We start from the raw sequence: 17358 nt of genomic DNA on the forward strand, positions 1-17358 counted from the left end.
TGTGGGTGTGTAGGCACATATGTGAGTGTAGGTAAAGGCAAGAGGTTTGATGCTGGTTGTCTTATTATTATATACTAAGGTAGGGTCTCTCACTTGAACCCAGAATTTGCTGACTCAGCTAGTACAGCCAACCACACAGCTTGCTCCAGAATCCAGTTCCACCTCCTGGGAGTTGGAACTACAAAGAGGCTTCCATATCCAGCCAGCATTTATGTGGGTGCTGGGAATCCAAACTCTGGTCCTCAAACTTGCAAGTGTTTTATTGCTGAGTCGCTGTCTCAATCCTGACGTACTAATCTTAAAAAGCATGGTTTAGTACCAATTGTTGGATAACTCTCTCCACCAAGGTAGTAAAACTGATGTCCTGGCTTTCCCAGTTGTCATACATGTACTTGACAAGCTTTGCAATGGTTTCTGTGTCTGTCTCAGATTCAAAGTCATAGCCTTTGCTTTCCTGCAAATAGAAAAACAGAAAAAAGACATTTAAATAAATGCAATGTTCAAAGATTTTTTTAACAGTTCCTTTATGTTAACCTTTTAAAATTTTTTACGAGATTTATTTTATGTGTGGATGTTTTGCCTACATAAATGTCTGTGTATGTATGTGATTGGTGCCCTTGGAGGTCAGAAGAGGGCAGCAGATCCCCTGAAACTGGAGTTACAGACAGTTGTTAAATACCATGGGATGTGGTATTTGGGAATGTGGATGTGGATGATGGGAATCAAATCCAGGTACTCTGCAAGAGCAACAGGTGTTCTTTGTTGTTGTTTTTGTTGCTGTTGTTGTTTTCAAAACAAAGTTCCTCTGTGTAGCTTTAGAGCGTGTCCTGGAACTTGCTCTGTAGACCAGCCTAGCCTCGAACTCAGAGATCTGCCTGCCTCTGCCTCCCAAGTGCCGGGATTAAAGGTGTGCGCCACCACCCGGCAGCAACAAGTGTTCTTAACTACTGGGACATATCTCTAGCCCCCATGCAAATATTTTCTAGAATTTTTCTCTCAAAAACCAAGTGAGTTTCTAATTGTGTGTGTGCACATATATTATGTGTGTGCATGTATGGTATGTGAGTACAGGCATAAGTGTGTGTCACAGTGTGTGTTTGGAGGTTAGAGGACAACTTTGAGGAATCAGTTTTCTCTTTCCACCATGTGGGTTTCAGGGAATGAACTCAATGTCGTCAGGTTTCAGTGGCAAACACTTTACCCACTGAGCCATCTCACCATTCCCTAAAATCTTCCTAATTACTAACTTTTTTAGATGTCATACTGAATTTACACAAAATTTAAATTAAAATTAATGTATGATTATAGAGAAACAAAATAATGTTATTGAGTACAACTCAAGACACTTAACATATATACCTCATATGAATTAAATCATAAATAATTAAAATAGTGGAATGTATAATATTCAAAATAGTGGTTTCATAATGAGTAACAATTCTTTGGTGATTCTCAACTGTCCAATAAAGAGCCATTGTTTATATACAGCTATGTAAACTTAAAATTTAAAATCCAGTTTCTCTGTCACAGAAGTTCAGTAGTCCCATATGCACAGCTCCACTATGCTAGATACGGATAGTTCTCATCACTGCAGACACTCAACAGAACATGCTGAGGTGCCACTGTCTCAGTACAGCACACAGCTAGCCCTCAAACGCCCCACAAGAAATTAGAAGTGCTCCACTGTCAACAAAGAGAAATACAATAAACCACACACCCTGTGATTATCTTGGTTATGACTTGAGCAATCTAAATAATGTTGCACATCCCTAACTCTCACAAGTATTCTCAAAGATGGTGTCTTCTGGGGTCACTTTACTTACCAAAAACTTTTTCAAGTCTTTGTAGTTGGTGATGATTCCATTATGAATAACAATAAATTCTAGAAGAGATAAAAGTATTGACAATATAAGAAGTCTGATGAACGCTATGGTTAGCTATGATTGTGGATAGATTTTTGGTTTTGTTTCTGGCAGTGGTGCTGGGGTTTGAACCCAGGACCTCCTACATGTTAGGCAAGCACTCTGCCACTAAACTACCTCCCAGCCCTGCTGTCTGGTATTTTTGAGACAAGGTCTCACTATGTAGGCCAGGCTAGCTTTGAACTAGTGGAAATCATCCAGCTTCTGTCACCCAAGTGCTAGGGTTACAGACACATACCACTACATCTGGTCTACGAATAGATTCTTCTCAAGTCAAAAAGTTAGTATACTAGTGGGTGTCCTCCTGTGTCATGTGCTTCTTACTGTGGCTTGCCATGGAGCAACTCAAGAGCACTGCTTCCGTGCTGATGCAGTGTTGGTGGGCATGTGCATGAGGAAATAGCCCAGGTTGCTTTCTGCTACACTAAACACCTAGCCTAACACTAGGGAATAAAAGGAGCAGAGAAAGTCTCTTGGGTCTGTTTCTGCACTTGCAGAACACTACTCTAGTTGACCACCCTCAGTCTCTGTTCATTTATTCTTTGCTTAAGTTTAAACAGAAGTCTTTTACAACTAAAGCAATCTCAGTGACACTAAATAAAGTTTAAGAACTATTAACTATATAGTTACCAAGTTCTATAAATTGATTTGTGTAAGGTCCAGATGACTTCTAGAATGTCACATGAAAATATCAAAGTAACATTCCAAGAGCAAATAAATATAATCCTGAGAGATCAATTTCATCTCTTTTTATTAAATGATGACTGAAAAATGTTAAAAATAGGTAACCAAGAGTTAACAGTACTATGTGCAGCCATGACAGTATCCACACAGTGTGGCTTTAAATTCACAGATCAAAAGAACAATTATAGCTGGGTGTGGTGACACATGCCTTCAATCTAGCACTCAGAAGGCAGAAGCAGGAGGATTTCTGCATTGAAGGCCAGCCTGGCCTACATAGTGAGTTCCAGGCCAGCCAGAGCCTCATAGTGAGACCCTGTCAAAACAACAAAAAAAAAGAATAATTATTACTAAATACAATGGCTTTGTTGCCCTGACTGGCCTGCACTCCTAGACTTAAGCACTCCCGCCTCAGCCTTCTGTGTAATCAGAACAGGCATTTGTTACTACACCTAATGCAAATCTAATTTTATTATAGTATTCAAAATGTTCTCAGTATACCTAAAGATCTCACATTTGTCTCAAAACCAGAAAGTAATCAAGACTACTGAGCCTACTGGGATCATTTCAAAAAGAAACAGGAACCAACTGGAAAATGCTCCCATTGGAGCAAAACAGGAAAAGTGCTGCAGCAATACAGAGGACTACCTCAGTATACTGAAATAAATCAAGTCTCTACCACAGACTGCTCGGAGGTGCCTCAGTAGTGCAGCATAGCACTTCAGTCTCATGAACTATTTGGGAGCAAGAAAGGGTAAAGACGGAGTGCAGTGTGGGACGTGTAATGACATATGTATGAATGTAACAAGGAAACCCACTTTTTGTATGCTAACTCAAAAATCAACTTTGTTGAAGACACTCCAAAAAATTATCAAGAGTTTATAATAATGGAAAAAAAAACCATTGCTCAGGATAACATTAGAATCACTTAATGTTTAAAAGATGGTAAGTAAAGAAAATAATCAAGCATTCACCCTGCCTTCCCTATACAAGCTTTTCCTCAGGATGACCAAGCAGTTGATGGAAACTTCTCCTTAGAGACATACCTAAATGCAAAACTGAGAGAGGACCTGAGGCACTACACTGCCGCATTTGACAAGCCCTATAATCTCTGCAGTAATCCCCAACGCCTACCGTGACAAACACTGTGAACCTCCAGGTGGAAATACTGGCTGCAGACACATCATGGTAGAGATTTGCCTAGCATCAATACACCCTGGGTTCACTGCCCAGGGCTGGAAAAATAAAACAACACGTCTGTTTAGCAGGGCATGATGGCACACAGCTATAACCTCAGTTCTTGGGAGGCAAGGAAAGGAGGATCAATGCAAGTTCAAGGCCAGCCAGATCTACAGAGTGAGACCATTTTAAAAAACACTCAAACAAAAAAATTGAAACATTAAATATAATTAGCAACACCTAGACTACAGGAAACTTACAGATAAACAATACACTAACTTACAAGAAAAAGAGAGAAAAAGACTGGCATATTGAAGAGTTACCAATTTTTATTACTGGAATCCTAAAATAACCTATACATGGAGGATTGTTGAAATTTGGTGATGATATCAAGTTTTGTACATTCTCTGAATATGTCTTGAAATTTCCAGATAAGAATGTAATTAAAATAACAACATAAGACCTTGATTCTCCTCCCATTACTGGCCCATTAAAATCATATCAAAGCACACACAAGGTATTCATACCATTATTTTTATCAGAGCGTTGAGGGTGACTATTAACAGGATTAGGTTCTCCATGTGTTGCCCAACGGGTATGAGCTATTCCAAGATGTACATCAAATTCTATATCCAAGTCCATATCTTGTTGTTCTGTAGAAGATAAAATTTAAAACTCTCGTATTTGACAATGCTATAGCTGTGAGTTATATTAAGTATAACTATACCAGCCCCCCCATCCACAAGGTTTGTGTTTAAAGATACTCAGTGGATACCTGAAACTGCAGACGGTATAGAGCTCTACAGAGAGCATGTGTTTTCCTACACAATGTCATTGTGTTTTCCACCTTAATGAACTACTGCCTGTGGCCTCTGGCCTGTGGCCTCTGGCCATAGCAGTTTCTGCTTCAGATGTGACAGCAGAACAAGCACCAATTTGTTTTTCCTTCTCAATTTTAGATAGAAGGTTCATCCTTACCATACCTCTTAGCAGACTCAGCATTTGATTTTTCTTCTTTCCTTGTTAAGTAAGAACTTTCACCCCCTCCCTTCACAAGAAGCACCTTCTGGTTTCTCTGGCAGATCAGCAAACCAGCATCAGCATCTTGCATTTGGGGTCATTATCACGCAAAGTAAAAACCACGCCAAGTGGAGACATATGAGCAGGCTACCTATGAGAAGTCCATTCTTAGGATGGCGTTTCTGAAGCTTCTTCACTTAGAGGTCTGAGCTGGCCCTAAACCCACTGCACCTAATTTCCTTCCTGGTTGCTATGATCATTTTTGAAGCTCAGGGACAATTTAAACCCAAGCAGTTAACAAAATTACTTTTCTTCTTTCTCTTCAATTTTTAAGTCTTCCTCAAAATGGGTCCCAAAATAGGGGAGAACGGGAAAAATCAAACTAAATACATTACTGTGAACTTCTTCATCCAGTGCCTTAACTTTTCCTTTCTTCTTAATGAGCTGGATTTTGCAGGCATTGGCTTCCCAGTCTTTGTCATTACCTCCATCAAGTCCCACACCTAAATTAGCAAGAGGTAGATGAGAAAGCAAAACTTAGAAATTGGTTGTTAAGAGTACCAATGAGGCAAATAATAATAATAATAACAACAACAACAATAACAATAATAATAATGGCCAGGAGGTGGTGGCACACACCTTTAATCCCAGCACTCAGGAGGCAGAGCCAGGTGGATCTCTATAAATTCAAGGCCAGTCTGGTCTACAGAGCGAGATCCATGACAGGCACCAAAACTACACAAAGAAACCCTGTCTCGAAGGAAAAAAAAGGGGGGGGGGACTATATATTCATCTAATTAATTCATTTACCAAGTAGATTTTCTGAAAATCTATTATGTGTTGAGATATTGACAGCTGTTTAAAACAAAAAATGAAAATAAGGAGGCAGGGTAGCTCAGTGGTAAAGACCTTATTTAGCATGCATGGGGCTTTGGGTTCAAATCCAGCATCAGAAAAGAGAGTGAGAGAAGGGAGGTCAGGAAAGGGGTTAGAAGAGCTCAATTCTTATCTAACAGTCTGTTCAGAAAACAGACAGAGAAAGAATAATGATTACCAAAATTATTACTTGTACAAGCAATTGCTGCCAGGCAGTGGTGATGCACCCTTTAATCCCAGCACTTAGGAGACAGAGACAGGTGGATCTCTGTGAGTTCAAGGCCAGCCTGGTCTACAGAGCAAGTTCCAGGACAGCCAGGGTTACACAGAGAAAACCTGTGTCAAAAAAATCAAAAACAAACACAAAAACAAGCAATTGCTATATAAATTATAAACCATGGAAAAGTGCCATAGGCACAATGGAGAACTGCAGAAGAGAGGCACTCACCTCCGAAGGGGAAAACAAGTGATAGTCAGGAAAGCATCTCTTGAAATTTTCCTTAAGTTACTAAGGAACTTGAAAAACTTCCTTAGATAGACCCTGCAATCTAAGGAAATAATATGGCAAGAACAATTAGCAAATGCTCTGAAAATGGCACAGAGAGGAGGATGGCACAGAGGTGAGGAAGAAAGAGGACATTACAGCTGCAACAAAGCAAAACTGGAGAAAGTGGCCTGATTTAAACAGGTGATGAAGATGAATGAGAGAGACACAAGAGCCTGGATGGAAGTGAGAAGGTATTGAACAAGGTTCTCCCCTGGGTTCAAAGGATCTGTAGAATGATTACTGATAGAAAGGACATAGAACAGAATGAGGTATGTAGTGAGAACCACAGTGTCCATTTCAATTATGAACCTGCAAAGTGCATTATACTGTGGTCTACCCTGGAAGATACTTCTAGAAGGCAGCTGGAAACACTGGTCTGCAACTCAGGAAGCACACTTGGACTAGAAACACACAAGCCAAGTGTGGTAGCACATACCTGTAATCCTAGCACTCCACAGACTGAGGCAGGAGGATGCCAAGTTTGAGGCCAGTGTGGTCTACAAAGAAGACTGTCTCAAAATGTAAACAAAATACATGGATCTTAAATCACAGTGTATAGGGTTGATGAAGTCATCTCATCATGAAAATACAAAGGCAAGTGGGGTAAGGAAACAATCTCAGTGGCTGGGAGTAGTCATGTCTGTAATCTCAGCACTTGGGAGAAAAGGTCTGTCTGGGCTATAGAGCAGGACCTAATCTCAAATAAATAAGTAAAAAAAAAAATGAAAAAATCTTAAAGAGCATTCCTATTTATGCAGCAGACATAAGAAAAGGAGCCTCTAAAGCTGACAGAAAACTTAATCAACATCCATATGAGAAGTTATGTTGTTGGAAGAGCTAAAAATGGAGAATATGAACAACAAAGGAACAGGACTGGGTATTACTCAGCACTCCCACAGCATTTGTGACCTTGGCTTCCTTTCCCAGTACCCTTAAAACAGGAAATGAGAAACCAACACTGATATCCTTAGACAGACTTTCAAGGTTGGCCCTGGATTGGCATCTAGGATCTTATATTTCAGGGGGATTCCTACCACCTGAAAGGGTGAGCGTAGTTCCTGTGCATGGACTGTTCATGAAAACAGTGTGTCCCTCTGGGATGGACGGCTGCTAGGTGCCAGGCAAACAGTGCTCTGGGCCGTGAATCATCAGGGGCTTACCTAGTAGACAACATCCACATGTACTATCTATCACACTCTGTTGCTAGGAAAATTAAGTATAGCCTGTTCAAAGGCCTCCAGGAAGCTAGAGCTTGCTTTCCTGTAGACTTCATCCTACACCCATTCCCGTTCCTGGTTTTGCTCTGGATTCTTCTGCTGGAGTGAATCACAGAGCTATGTGTTCAACTCTTTGCTGAGACTCATGAGTCACTCTAGGAACCATGGAATGGAGCTCCGGTGGACCCCAACACAGGGAGCTAAAGTCAGACTGACCCTGCCAGAAGGTAATTTTTACTAGACTTGTCATTTATATAAAACAGAAGAATTGTGACTTGGGATATCACTCAGTAGCAGAATGCTTACCTAGCATGTATAAGACTATAAAGCTCAATCTTCCGTACAAAAAGAAAAAAAAACTTTCATGTTTAAATGACGTAGCATGAATCCATGGAGAGAAAAAGAAATGAAAGAAAAATGGATTCACAGGGGCTGGAGAGATGACTCTGAGGGCAAGCACTGTTCTTGCAGGAAACCTGAGTTTAGTTCCTCACACCCAGGTAACTCCAGCACCTGCACTCATGTACACATACACACAAAATTACAAAGAACAAATAATTTATAGGGTAAGGTGTTCTACAACTTGTTCCCATAAAAATGTCTTATGACTTTTTTGTTTGTTTGTTTGTTTGTTTGTTTTGTTTTTGTTTTTTGGAGCTGAGGATCGAACCCTGGGCCTTGCACTCTACCACTGAGCTAAATCCCCAACCCATGAGTTACTTTTTATAGTCAACTTTTGTTTTTTTTTTTTGTTTGTTTTTTTTTTGAGACAAAGTCTCCTGCAAGCTGGGCTCAAACTTAATATGTATCTAAGGATGACTTTGAACTTATCTTCCTGCCTCTACCTGCTCAGTGCCGGGATTACAGGTAGGAACCTCAAATCCAGTTTGTGTGGTGCTAGGGATAAACCCAAGGCTTCAAGTATGCTAACAACTAAGCGACACTCCCAGCCCTATAGTAACTTCTTCATAAAGGAAATTACTGAGAAGTAATAGCCACATAAATAATAATACTGTTGAAATGACATAAGGAAACCCTTTAGACATGATGAAAGGTAAAACTTCTTCAGACTTGGATTTATAAAACAACAAAGCAAACACAGAGTTAAGCCTCCTAAAAATAATAAAAATACTATTTAGATTCAAGAAACAATGCAAACCCCACAGTATATTTTTAAAGAAAATACCAGCAGAATCATATCCTCTGTACTCCAGTCTCTGAAGGCCTTTGATTAGGGTCTCCAAGATTTCTCGTCTTGTTCGGGGAACATGGTAATTTAAATAGGCAAATATACCTGCAAAAAAGAAATAAATATTTAATGGACAACTCTAATGAACCAAATCTGATATAATTATGTTTAGGCTATGCAAAAATATAAAGCTAGATTCCTTTTTTAGAAAAGAAATAAACTCTCATCTCAAATTATTTAGAGCCCATGGAACTTTTTCAAAGGGGATCATCTTATAAACATAAAAGATTAACAAAAATATGTCAAAATAAATGTCTAGTTATTTTCAACAAAGCTTATGAAGTTAATCATTTATTTCCTTAACTGCCACTTTGTCAACTAAAATTTATTATTTAAAAATTAAACAAATTTGTGGGCTATATCCTATATGCTATTACAGTAAACACACATACACCTTCTAATAAATATTTTAAATCACAAATAGTTCCTATAACTATACAGCTAAAATAACTGTTTACTTCCACTAGCAATAATGTTTAGGTATAAAACTGTGTTTAAAAATTTTGTGTTGTGGCTGGGCAGTAGTGGCACAGGCCTTTAATTCCAGCACTCAGGAGGCAGAGCCAGGCGGATCTCTGTGAGTTCGAGGCCAGCCTGGTCTACAGAGCGAGATCCAAGACAGGCACCAAAACTACACAGAGAAACCCTGTGGGGGTGGGGAGGGATATTGTTTTGGTTTGTTGAGACAGGGTTTCTCTGTGTAGCATAGGCTGTCCTGGAACTCGCTCTGTATATCAGGCTGGCCTCCAACCTGCCTCTGCCTCCCTAGTGCTGGGATTAAAGGCATATACCAACACTGCCCGGCGACAATTTAATTCTTTTCCCCAGAACTGGAGTCAAGTGTTCTATCATTCAACTACAACCCAACACAATAATAAAAAAATCTGACCTAAATACATAACTGCCTCAAACGGCTTGAATCAGGTTCAGGTGCCACTGCGGAAGAGAAAAGACTATAGAGCCACAGTAGAGGAGGACAAGAGCAAAACAGTGTCTTCAAGACTTGACAGGACCTCTGCACTCATGAACTCACAATAACTGTGGAGCCTGTTCTTACACGGAGTGGGAAGAGGTTCATGATCCCATCCCTAACTTAAGAGCTACGACAGTTGAGCTATGGCTTCTGAGGAAGAGAGAGTCAGTTGTTTTTAGGGTATAGCTCCTGGGAGGTCTTAGCATCTTTCTGCATCCCTAAAGTCCTTCTTTTCCCTGCCCCCTCCTCTATTCTGTGGTTCTACAAAGGTGACATTGATTTGTATACATAAGTGAGAACATGCATTTGCCATTCTGTGTCTGGTTGGTTTCATTCAATACAATGTCCTGTAGTTTTTCACCCATGTTCTTGCAAATGACAGGGTTTCACTGTTTTATGACTGAGCCGTATTCTATTGTTACAAACACACATTTTCCTTATCCACTCGCCAATTAAAAGCATGATTTGCATTTTGTAAAGTGTTGCAATAAACATGGGGTTGAAATTCTCTTTGGCTTAAGGATTTCATCTCAAATGACCACTAGTGGAAACGCTGAGTAAACATTAGTTTTATTTTGTCTCTCTTTTTTTTTAGAGCTGAGGACCGAACCCAGGGCCTTGCGCTTGCTAGGCAAGCGCTCTACCACTGAGCTAAATCCCCAACCCCTAGTCTTATTTTGAGCTTCTGAGACATGATGTCAGTGCAGGTGTATACATGCCGCAGTGCCTATGTGAAGATCAAAGGGAAACTCTTGGAGCGGGCTCTTCTACCATGGCTTCAGGGGATAGAACTGAGGTCGTCAGGTTTGCAGAGCCAGTACTTTTACGGTCTGAGCCTTTTCACTGGCCTCCCTTTGAGACAGGTCTCACCGGGTAGTCCAGACTGGCACAAATTTACAATCCTCTGCCTTAGCCTCCTGAGTGTTAGGACTACAAATGTAAAGCACCACGCCTGATTTCCTAATACTAATTTATAAAAAAAAAATTAAATACTAACTACATAAACAGAATTTTTTGTTTTTGTTTGCCAGCACAAATACCTGGATTCAAGTAATCCCCAACTCGGTCCAACTCAGTTTCACAAGACCCTAAGACCATCAGCATGTGCCACTACACCCAGCCAAAAGTAAACTCTGAGGCATTAACACTTATTTTTAAAATCTACTACTTAGAAACTATTTTTAAATGTTTTATTACATTTATTTGTGTGCATATCTGCGTATGCACATTTATGTGGAGGTCAAGGACAACTTGAGTCAGTCCTTCCCCTTTCTGTGGGTTCCAAGGATAGAACTCAGGTTGTTCAGCTTGGCAGCAAGCACCCTTACCTACTGAGTCATTTCTCTGGCCCCCAAATATTCTTAAATCATATTTATTTTGTGTGGGTGAATGTGCATATGTGTGTACCACGGTGTGCACATGGAGGACAGAAAACAGGAGTCTTCTTGCAAGAGTTGTTCCTCTCCTTACAGGTGTGTTCTGGGAATTGAACTGAGATCATCAGACTTGGCAGCAAGCAGCACCTTTACCCACTAAACCATCTTGTCAGCCCTGAAAACCCACCCTCCTGTGTCTGATGAATTTCAGATTGCCACGGACAGGACTGTGACAGCACCTGCAGTCACTGAATTTGCATTCATTTTTGTTTTCTCTGATCAGAGAACAATCCTTTGAAGGCAACTCTCTTGAGTCATCTCTCCAAAAGACAGCGCTATCAATCATGTCATATCTTCTGATACTTTCTAAATAACGTGAAATATACAGTTGAAAATTCCCAAGCCACAAAAAACAACACTAAATTTTGCTCAATGCTAAAAAGGGGTAAGATAAAGGTTTCCTAATTAAAGGCTTTAAAAAATTGAGTCAAAGATGGGTATAATGGCCTGTGAGTTCAAAGCTAGCTTGGTCTACAGAGCAAGTTCCAGGACAGCAAGGGCTGTTACACAGAGAAACCTTGTCTTGAAAAACCAATAGTAATAATAATAGTAGTAGTAGTAGTAGTAATAACAATAAAAATAATATAAATAAATAAATTGAGTCAAAGTAATTAGGTTTAGTGTTAAAAGCTTCCAGAACCTTTATTCTTACTAATTTTGGGTCTCCAGGAGCAGACATCACAAACAAGCATTGCAAACCCTTCCCATCTTCTATTGCTCATTTCTATTAGCCTTACCACTGATTATCCTCTCCCTTTCCCAGGAAATGTGCATTAAGCAATTAGTTAATTCCCCCCACAGCTTCTGTATATGCAGTATGATTTCTAAGGAGGTTAAACAGTATTGGCTTTATGAGTCACCCTAGCAGCCAGTTTCAGCATCCCTCAATTACCTGCAAAGCCATTGGACAGTTTAACTACAAAAACAGTTTTTAAAAATATTCCATTCAGGATACTTTCAAATTGAAAGCCCCCTTACTGCTTTTGGGTAGAAAATGTCACTATAAAATATCATTCATATAAAGCATCAGATCGGAAAGATACAACTCCTATTTATTTAATATTCAGCAAAACCCATGAAAAGTAGGAGTAGTTTAAATGATCTGATGATACACACTCAGCAAAACCAAAATTAATATAAATATAATGGGCATAGTATTTCAAAGGACCAAGAGAGGCTAGAGAGATGGCTCAATGGTTAAGAGAGGGCTGGGGTTCTCCCAAAATTAAAAAAGGGCTGGGGAGCTGGGAGTCTAGCAGTTTGGCAGAGTGACTGCCAAGCATGCAAGAAGCCCCGAGTTGATTCCCAGTACCCTGTATGAGACATGGCAGCACATCCCTAAAATCTCAGCCCCTGGGGAGGTAGAGGCAAGATAATCAGAAGTTCAAGGTCATCTTTGGCTATATAGTTAAGTTCCAGCCTGGACTACACCAGAACCTGTCTAAATAAACCAACAAACAAATGAAGAGGGGAGGCAGGGACATGGCACTGGGATATAACTGCTGAGTAGTAGAGTGCTTTGTGAGAGGCCTTGGATTTGTCTCCAGAAACATGAGAAACAAAAACAAAAATGCAGCCAGGAGCTGAGAAGGCTCGGAGGTTGAGAGATCACTTGCTGTTCTTAGACCAGGGTTTGGTGCCCAGCACCTACATGGCAGCTCACAACTGTCTCTAACTCTATTTCCTGGGGATTCAATGCCATCTTCTGGCCTCGTTGGGGATACTGCACACACATGGCACACACACATATATGCAAGCAAAACACTTAGACACATAAATACATAAAAAAATGAAATCACTAAGTTTAAAAAAAATAGAACCAGGCATGATGGTTCACACCTGAAATGCCAGGTGGAAATAGAATTACTGAGTTTCAATTCAGCAGCCTCGACTATATGTAGTATAAGACAGTGTGCTGGTTATTTTTTGTAAATTTGGCATAAACTGAAATCACCTGGGCAGAGACCCTCAATGCCACCATCAGACTGGTCTATGGACATGCCTGTGAGACATTTTCTTAACTAATGATTGATGTGGAAGAGTCAAACCCACTGTGTACAGTACCACTCCTAAACAGGTAGTCCAGTGTCATATGAGAAAGCAAGCTGGACAAGCCATGGAGAACAAGCCAGGAAGCAGCTCCTGTTTCTCCACGATCTCTGCTTTAGTTCCTGTCCTAGCTTTTCTCAATGGGACTCCAACTTGTAAGATGTAATAAACCCTTTCCTCTCCAAGCTGCTTTCATTCATGTTTTATCAAAGCAATATGAAAGCAAACTAGCCTAGGTAAGTGCCTCAAAAATAATGGATAGATAGACAGACAGATAAATAATACTAACATAAGGTATTACTGGGTTAATATATTGCTTCCCAAATTTGCTTGACTACAAAATGTTTTTATTGATGGCCCAAACATACAGTAAATGTTTTGACAGCTTTATCAAAATATAGAATTGAAAAACACATAACATGGAATCTTAGTTCTTATTCTTTTACTTTAACATTTTTGTAAAACGTTTCAGTATTGTATACTGAAAAAAATAACTTTCAGAAAAAATTAGGTAGCAGGAAATTAGTAAATATTCTCACTTTTTCATCAATATCTCTGCCTAAAAATTTTATTTCAACAATTAAAAGACATTGAGATAACTGTTTTTCTAGTTCTAATTCTGTCATGGATTTTTTTCGGTTTTAGCGGTGGATAAATGAATAAAAATATATTCAATAGTGAAAGTGTAAAATCTAATATGGAGCTTCATAGCTTAAGAATGGCTATTGTAACTGTACAGAAATTCATTGAGATGTATAGACTTGGGCAGTGTTAATTTTGGTGTGTGATGTTTATTTGCAAGTTTTTTAATAATGAATTTTATAAAATTAAAATAATTCTAATAAATTTTTTAAAAATTAAACGATAGGGGAGGTAGACATTCCTATAATCCCAATACTTGAGAAGCTGAGGTAGGAGATCAGTTGTGGTGGTTTGAATAAAAATGGCCCCCACAGGCTCATAGAGAGTGGCACTATCAGGGGATGTGGCCCTGTTGGATTAGGAGTGGCTTTATTGGAGGAGGTGTGTCATTAAGGGGTGGGCTTTGGAGGTCTCAGAAGCCCAAGGTAGGCCCACTGGCTCACAGTCTCTTCCTGTTGCCTATGGATCAAGATGTAGAACTCTCAGCTCCTTCTCCAGCACCATGTCGGCCTGCATGCCACCATGTGTCCAACCATGATGACAGAATGGACTAAACCTCTGAAACTGTAATAAGAGTTGTCGTGGTCATGGTGTTTCTGCACAGCAATAAACCCTAACTAAGACATAAGTTCTCAGCCCGAGATACATCAAATCCTGGGGAAGGAAGGAAACAAACCAATACAGAAGAAGAAATAACCTCTCCTCTTTTTAACTTTCAAATTTTAACTTAAAGGAAATGAGTTGAAAGGCAGGATCTTAGAATGTTTCAAATATTGTGTGCTAGCATTATTTATTCTTCATAATCAGTGAAACTCAGTTTAATGGTTGACCTACACTAGTAGCCACTATAACAATCTCCTCCTTCAAAGGCTTCCTTCATGAACTAGATCTGATTTCTTTTTTCTGTTTTACACTCTTCTTCCTGGAACAAGATGAGGAAATAACCTGCAACCAGAATGTCAGGTACTTGACTATGTACACAACTCATCACTCGCACACAGTTAATTAGCTGGGAGTGGTGGCAGAGTCCTTTAATCCCAGCACCTGGAGTGATCAGGAGTTCAAGGTTATTCCCAGTTACATAGTGAGTTCAAAACCAACCAGGGCTACATGAGATCCAGTCTCAAAAGATAAGAAAGAAAACAGTTAAATACCAAATACAACACACTAGTAATTAACTAGCTTGAAAATTCACTACTTACAACTACAAACTAATTTATATGTTTTGCAAAACCAATCTATTAATAGTAAAAGTTAATTATGAAGTCAGCTCTACTCCAATAATTTCAATATAGGTGTTTCTGTTTTGATGTTCTAGAATCTAAACTGTAAACCTGATCTTCGTTTTCAGAAGGTGAAATAATTAAACACAGGGGAAAAAAAACACACTAATGAGTACAATCCACCTCTTATTCAGTTCTTTCAAGTGAAAGACGAATGTTCCTCAACAGCTTCACTTCAATTTCTACAATATCTCTCTTTAAAAAGTGTTCTTTCTTGGGAGTCAGGCATGGTATGGTGGTTCATGCCTAAAATCTCAGCACTCATGAGGGTGAAGGAGAGCTATGATCAAAGCCAGTCTGAGGAACTACATGAGACAGTATCTCTAAAAATGCTCTTTCTTCTGGTAGTAATGTCGTCAATTTTAACAGGAAAGGTAAGAATATAACTCTTTTTATGGACTATTAAGGGCTCATTCCCATTTTAGAGTATTATCAGTCATGTCACACAATTCTCACAGTAACACTTTCAAATAATTTTTTTTTTCTTTTTTGGTTTTTTGAGACAGGGTTTCTCTGTGTAGGTTTGTAGCCTGTCCTGGAACTCGCTCTGTAGACTAGGCTGGCCCGGCTTCAAATAATAATCTTAAAACATGCAATAAAAGAGCCTAACTTTAGCCGGGTGGTGGCGTGGTGGTGGTGGTGGTGGTGGTGGTGGTGGTGGTGGTGGTGGTGGTGGTGGTGGTGGTGGTGGTGGTGGTGGTGGTGGCGGCACACGGATCTATGCAAGTTCAAGGCCAGCCTGGTCTACAGAGTGAGTTCCCGGACTGCCAGGGCTAAACAGAGAGGCCTTGTCTCGAAAAACCAAAAAAAAAAAAAAAAAAAATAGAATCTAACTTAATTTTTTAATGGTTCTAGTAAAGACATATGTTAAACAGGTGCACATGCACGATGTGTGATCACTGGCCAGGACTCTCGCCTTGTCTCTTCCACAAGATCAGCTCTGAGCCCACTTCATCAAGTTATTGATTTAGTAACGGATCCTCTTGAGAGACTTAAGAGTGGCAGGAAGTTAGTGTGTAATATCACTGTCAGAGTTTTAGCTTGAGTTCTATTAGGCCGGCCTAAAATAAAGTGACTAGAATTAAGTATTTTTTAAAATGCAAGATAAATTCAAGAAATGCTATCAGCAAGGTGTCATTCACATTTTTAATCACAGCACTTGGGAGACTGAGGCAGGACACTAAATTCCAGGCCAACCTAGACTACCAAGTGGACCCCGGTTACAAAAAGAAAAAAGGGGGGGGGGGTGAGAAAGGCTGGGGGTGTGGCTAGGGGACAGAGCACTCGCTTAGCAAGCTGACTTTATGAGTTTAACCCCCAGGACCACACAGTATGCCCACAGGTTGCCTCAGTCACCTGGTGGACCCTTCTGTGGACATCCCTCCATACTTCTCTGTCCGCACTTTCAGCCCCGCACTTCCTCTAATGTAGACATTTATCTAGCCTCTGAGCTCTACGCAAAGGTGCCCCTGGAGCGCCCCGACACCCTTCCAGAACACCGACCCCCTCGCCAGCCCCTTTGGCATCCTCTGACTCACCAGGACCCCACAATCTCCTCGGCGGGCCCCTCATCCCCAGCATCCTAACTCCGGCCGCCCCCTCAACCCAGGAATCCCCATCTTGGACTCCCTGCCCCACAGACGCCCTTCTTCCCCAGACACCAGATCCCGGCTCTCCTCAGGACCCTGGCTCTCCTCAGGACGCCCTCCCCACAGACCACCCCTCTCCTCAGGACCCCCGCCCCAAGGCCGCTCGCTGACTCCACCCCTGCCTTCACTGCGCGGGCCCCGCGGCCGCCACACGCCCCCATCGCGGCCCTTACCGCACATGGTGCTGGTCGCGGGGCGAGGGCCGAGCGGTCGGGCGCGCGAGAGCTTCGGAAGCGAGGACGAGCTCGGGCCGGGGTGGCGGCGATGAGGCGGACTCCGGGATGCGACAGCTCGGACACGACTGCCGGACTCGCCGCTCGGCCCTTAACTGCCGCCCCGCCCCCCCCGCCCCCCCCCGGCCACGCGCGCCGCCGCGGCTCTCCCATTGGGCCGCGTCCGCGCCGCTCACGCGCAGGCCCCGCCCCGCCCTGTGCGCGCAGGCGCGGAGCTACGGGTAGCGGAGACGTGGCAGGAGCTCGTCCGGCATCCGGCTCGGGTTCCTGGAGCCGCCCGCCGAGGGCGAGCCGTGCCACGGAGGCGGAGTGGGAGAAAGGGAATGTTTACAGAACAGCTTGCATCCCGCGAGGAAGAGAAAAGACAGCCGGAGGGAGGAAGGGAGAGCCTGGGGCAGACGC

General features: G+C 41.4%; 1 protein-coding gene across 1 annotated transcript in view; it reads right to left on the reverse strand.

Annotated features, from left to right (window-relative positions):
- Gfpt1 (glutamine--fructose-6-phosphate transaminase 1) overlaps window positions 1-17064 on the reverse strand; it is a 63222-nt gene extending 46158 nt beyond the window's left edge. The window contains exons 1-6 of the mRNA XM_052719950.1: window positions 16897-17064; window positions 8629-8736; window positions 5198-5305; window positions 4310-4435; window positions 1824-1882; window positions 320-454 (exon numbers count right to left, since the gene is read on the reverse strand). Of these exons, the coding sequence (XP_052575910.1) occupies window positions 320-454; window positions 1824-1882; window positions 4310-4435; window positions 5198-5305; window positions 8629-8736; window positions 16897-16903 (543 nt within the window). The 5' untranslated portion in view covers window positions 16904-17064. The remainder of the gene's footprint in view (window positions 1-319; window positions 455-1823; window positions 1883-4309; window positions 4436-5197; window positions 5306-8628; window positions 8737-16896) is intronic.
- Window positions 17065-17358: the final 294 nt, after the last annotated feature.

The sequence above is a fragment of the Peromyscus californicus genome, unplaced genomic scaffold (assembly GCF_007827085.1).
Source record: "Peromyscus californicus insignis strain IS unplaced genomic scaffold, ASM782708v3 Scaffold_6__1_contigs__length_162567912, whole genome shotgun sequence".
NCBI classification, from domain to species: domain Eukaryota; kingdom Metazoa; phylum Chordata; class Mammalia; order Rodentia; family Cricetidae; genus Peromyscus; species Peromyscus californicus.